General features: G+C 35.4%; 1 protein-coding gene across 9 annotated transcripts in view; it reads right to left on the bottom strand.

Annotated features, from left to right (window-relative positions):
• Nucleotides 1–12,148, bottom strand: part of MIPOL1 (mirror-image polydactyly 1) — a 199,808-nt gene that overhangs the window by 161,899 nt on the left and 25,761 nt on the right. For 8 of the 9 annotated variants that reach the window (XM_074868320.1, XM_074868324.1, XM_074868327.1 and 5 more), the window contains 2 exons: nucleotides 2,935–3,069; nucleotides 1,573–1,652 (listed from right to left, as the gene is read on the bottom strand). In XM_074868320.1, the coding sequence (XP_074724421.1) occupies nucleotides 1,573–1,652; nucleotides 2,935–2,939 (85 nt within the window). In that variant the 5' untranslated portion in view covers nucleotides 2,940–3,069. Of the gene's footprint in view, nucleotides 1–1,572; nucleotides 1,653–2,934; nucleotides 3,070–3,613; nucleotides 3,732–12,148 lie in introns of all 9 variants that reach the window. The other variant, XM_074868321.1, reaches the window with a different exon arrangement.

Here is a 12,148-nt window from a genome sequence, read left to right as displayed (position 1 = left end):
TTTTTAAACTAGGAGTAAAAGCATAAAGAATTATGTGACTTATTAATGATTGATCTAAAAAAAGTGTATCAGTTTTACTTTTGTCTATATAACTTCTATCGGATACACAAATACATAAGTGTTAGCTTGGAAGAAATAGCTTTCTAACAGCATAAAATATTAACTTAATGCATCAGAAAAATAATACACATGAAACTGTAACTACTCAGTTTTTAAAGTATCTGTGAGCAGCAGCAGAATGCCGTTTCTTGCAGACAGAAAATATTTCACAGAGGATCAGTTTATTGTATTCACTTGCCTACTTTGGAAAAGTTAACCTTTTGAACCATTCTTAGGGTATGCTGACCCCTAAAGGTCTAAAAATACTAAATCTGATTAAGCCATTACACATTTAAAGTATAAATTCTCAGAATACAATCTCCACTAAGTTACTCCACCATGACTATTTTTGTTTTCAGAGTATATGATTCAAAAACATTTTTAACTTCACTCAGTAATAGCTCAGATTTCCATGATTTAGAAGGGGTCTACAAATAGTTTATTTTACACAATACAGATACAAATTCCTTTACATACGTAAGAAATGCATCATCTCCAAGATGGGATTATTTCTTCTTTCTTCTAAACAACCGACTGTTCATGAGAAACTTGACATTTATTATCTTTTGAGAAAGAATATATAATAAAAAATTCAAAAACAGGAAATACATGAGATACTATTAGGCTCCGATATAGGAGGCACCTTTGATGTTCACACATCTATTTTTTTTTTTTTAACCTACACTTAGCCACTTACTGGAAAAAAATCTACCCTTTTGTGATGTACTGAAGGCCTCCTTCCCATGTCTCTCCTTTTCTTCAATCTACACAGTATTATCTAGTAACAAGCCACTTTCTGACAATTCTCTTTTGTAAAGTCAGTCACATAATGTGCTTTCAAAGTCAGTGCTTTTTTTTTTTTTTTTTTTTTTTTTTAAAAGTTTCTGCCATCAAGTATAGACGAATGCATCTGAGAACAAAATTTTGGTCATCCAAATACAAAAAGATCCTTCCATCCTGATGAAGATGAAAACTCCATGAACTATGGAAGTTCCAAGTTAACCAAGGCCCCCTTTACTTCCAAGCCTACCTTACTGTCTATATTCACTGGAGGTAATAATGAGAAACTCGTTAATATTAGTAGATGGCTTAATCATACTGTAGCCAGGCATGAATAGCCAAGAAAGTTACTTTAAGACATACTTCAGATTTGTTGTCAACCCATTAAGAAAAAAAGGTTGGAAAGTGAAGTGCAATGTATAAACTAAGAATTTAAATAAGACTTCTCAAAGTTATACGAAATCATTTCAATAACCCGGAAAATAAAAATAAAGCTGATGATTTACATTCCTGTAGCTGCTCTCCTGTTATCCCAATTACTTTTAAGAGGCAGTATGTGGTTGTGGTTCTTTTTTTTTTTTTTTCTTTTCTTCCAAAGTCAGTCAGATATCGGCAAGAACAAATACATTCCAGTCACTGCCTAGTACTGGCACAACACCTGAGGTTCCTTATTAATATCTTAAAAGTCCTTACCTTTTGACCAGTTCTCCATTTGTTCTTCTGAACTTGTTTGATCTGGCACTGAGTCCAGTTTTTGCTTGAAGATTTCAAAGCTAAAATAGAGCAAACTCTAGATAAATAAACTTGAAACAATATATAACAACACACCTATACTTTGCCTTCATTTGACAGAAAATTTAGAAAACAAATGATGTAAAAATGTTTAAGACAGGACAATAAAGTCTGTGTACTCTAGCAGTCAGCTAAATCATATTTCTCAGTAAAATATTTTTTCTTCGCACATCCAATTTTGGTTTGGTTCAGCTTTCTGTTGTACGTAACTCCATCACTGAAAAATTTATTAGTTTGTCTTCTTGTTCTAGAGTCTGGTCTTGGACGTACATGCTACTGAGCACAGCACAAATCACACTGAGTGGTCCCACTAGAGGCAATGAGACTGCACACTTTGGTAATTATTACAGATGGTGGTATGTGCTTCACTTTGCAACATTCTCTCTCCTCCTTTAATTTCCTGGATAAAATACCGGTAAAGTGGCCCATGAACACTCCAACTTTGAATTTGCAGGTTTTTCTAAACAGCTAAATAATCCATCCTAATATTTGCATACATATTGCTTCAGACTATACAGTTAATTAAACAGTTGCAGTATTTCATATCAAAGATCATCAAGCAAAAACCCTCAATACTCAAAAATAAAACCTAGAGTAAAATGTTATGCTTATCAGGTAACATTCTGAGTGTAAAAATATAAGCTCTCTTATACGTTAAAAATTCAACTATATTCTATATCTCAAGAAAATCTAAATAAATTTGTAATCTTGCTAATATAGTAAGCTTATCACAAATTTTATTACTTACTCAAGCACCTCTTAAAATATATTGTACAAAGGACACTTTTTCATCTTTAACTATGTAGTTGTGCTTACTTGGTATGTTTTCCCTGCTATATTTTTTCTACATTTATTAAAAAGACACAACACGTGCCTTGACAAGGCAGTGGCTGGATTATGAAAAAACCCAGAGAGTTGTCACTGTGCTGATAAATGTAAGAGTTAAAAAGAAAATTAAAAAAAATCACGTACACATTTTAAAATTCAAGCATATTATACCAAGACATATGTTCTAACTAATAAAGCATCAGAAGAAATTCTTTTCCTATACAACATCAAAGGCAGATGTTTTCATTTTTATCTCTGAGATTATAAAAACAGTATAATAATTGTGTAGACACTTAAGATTCAACATTAACATTTACATTAAGCATTCAAGAAAAACATATTTAGCTCATATTTGTTTTTAACCATAAATGTGCATGATAAAAAAAAGTGTATGATTTGATGTGCTTAGGTCTTAACAAAAAATAAAAACTTCACCTCATATCGCAGAACACCGAGATCCTTAAAAGAATCCCTCAAATGAAGCTGTACGCTTCTTTTTCAATTCTGTGTAACTGTGTTGATTTGGAGTTGGCAATCTTTTCCTAAGTTCCTCATTTACTTTTGGATTAGCTGAAAATATAGAAGGTTATTAATATCAAGAAATAGGTTTCTGTCAATGAAGCCATTTCCCTACATATTGCACAAAAAGGTTCATAATAACCGCAGTATTTTAATAAGAGATTCATATAGCAAGACATGAAGAAAATACGGTATTTAATAACCTCTGGAGTATTTTAAAACATGTCTTAGGGCCTTAATGTGCCTAGTAATATACTATTTAAAACCATAATTTTATCCCTCCACAATATACAGTCATTCTTCCTCGCCATTTACCCAGCTAATGAATGCCAGCAATTAGTAAAATGTAATCCCATTGCACAATCATTTTAATGCTTTTAGCACTCAGAAAAGTAAACACCAAATTAATACTGCTCAAGCCATATCAGATCCTAGTTGGAAGCAAGCAATTATAGTTCAGCTCCTCAGGTGTAATTAAATGATTGGAATGATTTAGTTCCATAAATGCAAGTTAATTCATAAGCAAGCAACAAATATACTGGGAGTAATTACAAGAAACATTGACAGTCTAAGCAGGGCATGTGCCTTCATGTACCTGATGTAGGAAAATGCTGCCCTCTCCTGGAAATAATAGACTATGGCACAGGAATAATTGGAGACGAGTCAAGAGGCTCATTGTACAGACTTCGTCTTCACAGGTGAAATATGTTCTGCTAATTAATAGGAATTTTCTGGTTTACACTTACAGAAGATAAAAACATTGTTGATATCAGATTAAGGCAACCTATCGATCGAAGTCAAACAGAAAGATCTTTTGGGGCTCCTAGGGTTTGAGTATACTTTCCCTATTACTAGAAACAAAAATGTTAATAAATAGAACAACAAAACATTCCATACACTAAGTATGGAAATTGGTTGTTCTGAACACAAGCGCTGCAATAGGTATCTAACATGCACAACACTTACATATCATTCAATACGTACCTTTACAGTAGGTACTTCGAACATAAGGTATTTTTAGAATCAAAACTTACTGAACCATCATTATTCAGACAGTGCCAAACTGCACCACATCAACAACAATCAGAAGCCAGCCATAAAGATTTACCCAGGATGAATCATCAGAAAAATTAAATACAATTATCTTAAAGCTTTTCTTTACTTCCATTTGAAGAGAATCTGTTAATAATCAGTCTAATTAACAAAATAAATTAAAGCTGGAGATTAAAATATACTGGTAGATAGAGACAAAACTGAAAATACAAAATGAAACTCTAACCCAAAATCTAGAGTTAATTTTAAATCTAGAGCTAATTTCCTTACTATTTATTCAACCTGCGTTAGTGTTAAGACTACCATGTGAACATCATGTGAAGAAAGCTAAAAAAAAAAAAGTCCTTATATGTTGAATATAATATACAAAAGTCACGTAAAATTCACACTAAATATTTAAGTACAAAACCACCTACAAATATGAATATAAATTAACTAGTGTCTTCCTACTAATGGAAGAAATCCCAGATCTACCTGTTTTGCCCTCTACAGAAATAACAAATGCTTCCCAGTGCTGCATATAGTGGCATGGGAGAAAATCATATGCTGTGGTCAGTATATGACTATGTTCCACACAGAGAAACTGACTGTAAGAAAGCTCGATTCAAAAGCACCTGATCACTACAAAAGCCTGAAATTGTTCTTTACCAATAGCACTTTGGCATCAAAATATTTCTTTGTTCCAGATCTTAGTGTATTTCAGAACAAACCCAAGATGTACATAAATACCTTCACTGTTACTTTATCTACCGTGGAAATGAAAGAAATTATTTTAAGAAGTCATAATATTAAAAGTTTAAAATGTACAGCACATTTGCTTTGCCCTTTGATGTCACAGTCCTATTTTTCTATTCAAATCTTGTACACTGTAAGTTAATTGCTTTTGGAAACTACTTATTATTCATGTAAAAATTAATGTGCCAATGTGTTTAAATCCTTTTAAATGACCATTCATGCATTCTTCTTCTTTAAGTACCAATGAAATCTGTCAAAGATATCAATGCAAGATGGTCTTAGAGAAAGTTCTAATAAAGATTTTTTTCTGCTAACATAAGATTTTCATTTTCGTCAACTTTACTTAAATTCCATTAATTTTTTAAGCTGCTTTTAATAAATTCACAAGTAAAAAATTTTAGCCTCCATAGTCTGTCATTTGTGTTCCAGCTGACTTTATGAATATTAATAACAGTGTTATCCTGATTAAATAGGCTTCATATAAAATCCCTGTGAATCCTATAGCTCAGACATCTCATTTTTCCAACTCTTTATGAATTTGGATTCAGACATTAAACTGGAAAAAACCTTAAAAAACAGATTCAATGGTACATTCGTGTACCCTTAAGCAAAAAATTAGATGTTCTAATGATTCAAATAATTAAAATTGATAGGACCACATACTGAGATTTCAGACTTTCTGTAAACATGCAACATATTTTAACTCTAATGAAAACATCAACACTTCACAGAACAAAGGATTAAGAATCTATTATAAAATAATAATAATAATGTCCTTATCCTTACCTTAAACAACAGATGATATGATCTTAACTCTTTATATATGGAGTGCTGATTCGCAGAAGTATTTCCCCAATAGAAAGAAATTAGTGGATGCTTAATTACATAAGCATACACATGAAATACATGAACATCCTAGTTTATCATAGGTGCCCAGTGAAAAACAGCATTAACTTTTAATTGGTTTATACTTCAGCAAAAACAACCTTTTTCTAAAGAATGTCAAATTGAAGCACACAGAAAATTTGAACATTATCCTACAAGACTGATGCAGTTTCAAACCGTCAACTTCTTTCCACGCTTACGTGTTTTAATTATTTACATCTATGACAGAAAAAAAAAGAAAAACTAAGCTCACTGCACTGCCTTCACTTTTTTTTTTTTTTTTTTAATATAGTGTTAACTAGAATTACTACTGCCTCATTCAGTCAGGGATATATTCTGCAACGATGGCCATCAAAATATTTTGCCTTCCAGTACCTTGAAATATGAATGGATTTCAGGAGAAAAAAAACCCTAAACAAAATAATGGCCTATTTAAAAGGATGGCATTCCAATCCTGGTTCTAATTACTCATCAACACAAACACTTAATAGAAACTTAATAAAAACAAGTATATAAAAACAACATACACCTGCAAAGTAGGACACATACGGTGATTTACTTGTGCAGTTCTGAATAGCTTTTATTACAGCTGCGGTGATATTTCCACTTTCAGAGGAAAAAACCTTCGGAGTGTCTGCAGAATATACAAGGAAGCACCCCACAATAACACCAACTTTCAACCATCTGAACAGTGATATTGACCCAAGGTATTTAGATTAGTGACAGCCTACCCTCCCTGGCCAGGAGATCGGGAAGTCCATCTTCTTGACTCCCCCTCTCCAGAAACCAAAAGGCTGTTGAGACCCCTCCGTATGGAGCCCCGATGACTGAAAACGCCTCTTTCCTTGGTCTTGTCTTGACAGATTTTGAAGACAACTACTGAATCATGGGCTTAGCTGCTGCGACACGAAGCAAACATTTGCTGGTGTCAACTGAATTTACCTCTTCTCCACAAAATGTCCTCAGGTCTTGGGAGAGTTTTTCCACAAGGAGGGCTACCCTGCCTGCCCTGCCTCCGGTGGAACAAGAGACCAGTTCCCACCACCCCTTGGAACAACGCCAAGCAGTCTTTGTGCCCCTAACGATGCAGTTGACAGTTGCCATGGACAGTGCAGGGATGGAGCTATACAAGGAAGGGAACACCATATACTTTATGGATGGGGATATAAAGAAAGAATTTTAGCACTATTTTCATAAGATTAATTAGATTACCAGGATCTCCTAAAATATCCTGAAACGTTTTGCCTCAGGGCAAGCTAAACTAAAAAACTTAATTTAGGAGGGTATACTACATAAAAACCAGCTAATTTCTTGAAGCATTTCCCTAGGGAATAAACAGTTTTCTTAGCACAGGTGGATGACAAGTTTTGATGCAATTATACACTCCTCCACAAAAGAGTCACATTTCCTCTCTACCTTAAGAATCTATGGCAAATCAGAAATCTAAGACAACCCAAAACAAGTTAAAATTAGCTTTGGGCGGTTATAAAAATACTAGTCAAAGTATAACTAACATAGCCACTTCAAATATTTGTCAAATGTGGAATAACACCCATCTGTTAGATATCTGAAAGCTGTGAAAGAAAACATACTTGGATATTTGATTACAGAAGTACTTATTTTATTGCATTCTATTACTTTTATATGTTTTTAAAATACAAGTAGTTCATGCAAAATATTGTTTCTTTTTAAAAGAATATAAAACATAGGCAAGTGGATTAACCCCATAAGTGGATGAATGTGGTAAGTAGTACTTCAAACTTAAAACTCCAGCACTGCTACAAAGACTTCAAGACTTTGATTTATAGAAGTAACTACATTATCTGGAAGCTTGATAAAAACATTTTCCCAGAGGGCAGAGTCATGTAATAACCCCTGGCTTTTCTCTCCTACTGAGTCTTGGCCCAAAAAGATGAGACATTTGCAGTTGCAACTTCCATAAATCAGCAAAGACATGGAGAATGAGGGCTCAGGTACTTTTACTCTGTTGCTGCAGCAGTTTCTTCACATTCCTATTAAAGAATTTGCATCTGATGCTTTTAACAATGGCATACAGTAAGCCAAAGAGCACTTGTTCTCTGTCACGATTTTGACAAAGGCAAGAGAGAAGGCATAAAAATACCGTTTCAACTGGGTTACAACAGTTTTACCTATTCCTGAATTAAATTTAATTGGATAAAGGACATGTACTTTTCTCTTTATTTTTTCTCCCTAATTTCTATTAGTTTGGTGTCTTCAAGGCTCAGTTTTCTCTTTACACATACAAGAAGCATTTTACATGCATATTAGACAACCAACAGCCCCATATCTCCCCTCCTATATTCTCTCTCCCCCATTAACCAAAATAACAATCTTTGTTTGTATTTTATTTATTAAACAATCTTCAGCCTGCTCTGTTCTTTTCCCCAGGTTTTAGCTGTCCTTTGTCCTCCATTTCTTTTTCCTTATTTTTGTGTTTTCCTTCTTCCCCTGCCCATCACCTCTTTGAAATGTAAAGAAACCAGCAGATCATCTTGTCAAAGACCATGTCTCCTTTTTTCTCAGCTTTTCTCATCTTGGTATGCATGTGAAGCAGCTTTCTTCTGTGACACCCCCATTAACATTATTTTCACTCTAATAATGAAACTATGATATGCTTTGGTCAAGTGTGGAACAGCCAATTCATTTAGTCATCCTTTATCTTTATTGTGAACACTTCACTGGTCTTATAACTCAATTATTACATGTCACATATGCAGCCAGATCTCCATTTCTAAACAGTTTACAACCAGATTGTGATTTCCATAGCCTTTAAGGAAAAATACATATATTTTAAACTATCTGGAGCCAAAAGAATATTTAATAGAATATTTTAGTAGAATCAGCACTACATGGCAGTGAGGGCTACCTGCATATTACACACTGTTGACAGGATCATAGCGAGCAGACAAAGGGAAGTGATTAATCCCCTCTATTTGGCACTTGTGAGACCACATCTGAATTGCTGTATCCAGTCCGATCCTCTCATGGATATCCTGAAACAAGTCCAGCAGAGAGCAATCAAGATGATTAGGGGTCTGCAGCACATGACTTATGAGGAATTCGCTAGAGTTGAGTTAGTTGGTTTTAAGGAGAGAGGCTAAAGGGGGATTTTATTGGTTTTAGCTGCTTTGTGAGCAAATATAGAGAGGACAGACAGATTCTTTTGGAGACAAATTGTAACACAGAAAACTCTGAGAGTTATGGGTAAGAGATTTTTCACAGTGAGGAAGGTCACTGGAACAAGTTGCTCAGACAGGTTACAGAATCTCAATTTCTGGAGATGTGCAAAACAGATCTGGTTTTAGCAACCTGATCTAACTTTGGAGATGGCCCTGTTCTGAGCAGAGGTGTGAACTGGATAATATTCACAGGTCATTTCCCGCCTACCGATTTTATTATTCTAAGGACTGCAATAAAACAAATGCACCAAAACTAGCATTCCTACAATACATTAAATTCTGGGTTGCTTTCTGCTTTACAGTGTAGAACAGTAGAGCAGAGAAAAAAACCCAAAACCCAGCAGTGAGGCACAACCAAAGATGACCGATGTGGTAGACAGGCAGAATGCCAACTGGAAGGAAATGGTGCAAAAGCAACAAAAGCGCAACTTTCTGAGCACTACTGGTCTCCAGCACCCCATTTTTTTCAGTTTGCTACATGACTAGATGATGTGACATTAGGCCAAATGCTGGTTTGTCCACCATCCTTCAGTAAACCAAAACTGGACTACTGATACAGATATTTCACCTGCCTTTCTGAAAGTATTTGCCTCAAGCCCCACAAAATACATCTCCCTCCCAAACTTAAGAAAAAGTCACTGTGACTAAAGACCTCCAAAACTACCTACGTAAATGATTCAAGTAACATTTGAGTCTACAGTGCTTGTGTTTGCAAAATTCATTGTACAGTATATTCAATATCTTGAAGTTCCCAAATCACCAAATCATAATTCTTTTTATCACAGAAATAAGTTGCTAGCCTAGATTCTACCATAAAAGCAAAAATAAAGTCACAGAACATTATATGCCCATAAAGATGAGAAGAGGTAACTTAGTGCCAGATTCATAAACCACTAGAATAAGTAATGATATTTCCCCTGCCAAAAGCATTTAATTGTTCATCTGCCTTCACAGATCGAACAGGGACTTAGCAAAGAAAAGGAGGCAACAAACCACATGGAAGCAGAGAAATTCAGTTTATCCAGCCAACTCACATTTCTCAAAGTACCTTCAAATAGCACTATTTTTCCTGACAGCAAATGCACTAAAAATTAAAAGCATAAAGACTACAAACAGTGTGGATATTGGAACCCGACCAAGAACTATTACGAACCCTGAACATGCAAAGGCCTGTCAAAAATGCCAACCTTTCAAGACCCAGTCCTGTGCACGGAGACCAAGAGGGGCCCATCAGTCTCTTGCAGGGAAATGCAGCCACACTAGTTACGTATTTGTGTCAGACTGCTTTGAACACCATGAAAACACAAATGCACCCCCACTGCTGTCATAAACCAGCATATCCAGTGCACTGGTTCTAGCCCAACTTATTTATCCACTGAATTTCAACAGTGTACACTCCAGCTGCTGAAGAGAATCACATCACCTGAAATTTCACAAGCTAAAACGAGCAGAGAAATAAAACAACACTGACTCCAGATCAGCCAGATGTGTTCTTTGTAAGAGAATTAACTAAGCTGTCATTTTCTCAGATTACTATCTGAAGAGAAAAGTATCCTTTAAGTAAAGTATAACTGCTCCTTAAACTATGCTTGCACAGCAGTAAGGGCATTGGAACATAGTGTTGTGCAGGTGTGAACACAGACACACATTTTGATTCAATAAACATAGTGTCTCCTCAACTTTTGATTTTGTTTAAATCTATCAACGAGATCCAGTACATAGTGCCTTCACTGACTATGAGGTAACTTCATCCTTGTAAGTGAAGTGGAGGGAGTTACAGAGGAATGGCACATTTGGGATGTGTCCAGAGAAGAGCAACAAACCTGGTGAAGGGTCTAGAGAACAAGTCCTATGAGGAGCAGCTGGGGGCATTTAGCCTGGAGAAAAGGAGGCTTAGGGGAGACCTTATCACTCTCTACCACTACCTGAAAGGAGGTTGTAGGAAGGTGGATGTCAGTCTCTTCTCCCAAGTAACAAGCAATAGGACAAGAAGAAACAGCCTCAGGTTGCGCCAGGGAGGTTTAGATTGGTTATTTGGAAAAATTTCTACACTGGAAGGGTTATCAAGCATTGGAACAGGCTGCCCAGGGAAGTGGTTGAGTCACCATCCCTGGTGGTATTTAGAAGATGTGTAGATGTGGCACTTAAGGACATGGTTTAGTGGTGGACTTGGCAGTGTTAGGTTTACAGTTGGATCTGACGATCTTAAAGGTCTTTTCCAGCCTAAACGATTCTATGATTCTATGTTTGTTATATTCTAACAACAACATTTCATAGCGTTTTCAGCACCTATGCAATAGCTGTGTGCTTTACAACTTGCTTAACACATATGATATATAACACGCCCTATCATGTGCTGTTACTTATTTAGGTATGATTAGCAGGCTAGTGTTTTTAGAAACCTAATCCAGATGCTTCCCTGAAATTTACTGCAATATCAAAGAAACCTGAAGGCCAATATAGTTTAAAAAATAGCAAACTACACATACAGAAATGGTCTTGGACTATCAGAGATGAATCAGGTATTTCGAGGTGGTCCAGAACTCAATGAGAACCAGACACAAGTCAGTGAAATTAAGTATGTTGAGAGCGTCCTGAATTTAAATGGAAGCTAAAAATCAAAGAAGCTAAACCTGCAAACATTCAGCACCATGGAGTTGTTGAACTGCTTCCTGTTCTTGCACCAAAGGAAGGTATAAGATTAAAGGGGAGTTGCCATTGACTCTGAATCAGTGGCGGGCAGCTGGGATGAGAAACTACAAACAAACAAAAAAAAAAAAGGACAAAAAGAGGCATTAGCTAAAGTTAAAGAAGTTTAGATCACCAGTCACATTATCAATGACATTTCTGACAATGTATCAACCTCCCTGCCAAATTTTAAGAAAGCAATGCAAAACATGACCACAGACCAGCTTCCCAATCAAAATGCTGCAATATTTTTGTTTACATCAGAGAAAATAATGTATTTATCCTTTAACCCTAGTTTGAAAAATATCCAAAACCTTCTTTCACCTGAAACTTACCCAAAAAAGAGTCATCTTCACCCAGTAGGAAGGAAATACTTACTGTGAAAAAAAAAAAAAATCTCCATCTAAAATGTTAAAGTTTGTTTGTAAACAATGGAAAAACTCAAAGGAAAAAGGTCTTCCAAAGAGACATGCATGACAACTCTAAGCATAGGCAGAACTGCCAGATCGCCCACAATGAAAGCTCTGCCATTTCTGTTCTTGTTCAAGCAACAAAATAGTCCAACCTTT

This window comes from Strix uralensis, chromosome 4 (assembly GCF_047716275.1).
Source record: "Strix uralensis isolate ZFMK-TIS-50842 chromosome 4, bStrUra1, whole genome shotgun sequence".
NCBI classification, from domain to species: domain Eukaryota; kingdom Metazoa; phylum Chordata; class Aves; order Strigiformes; family Strigidae; genus Strix; species Strix uralensis.
The sequence above is the reverse complement of the archived record's forward strand: the minus strand, read 5'-3'. Positions and strand labels throughout refer to the sequence as shown.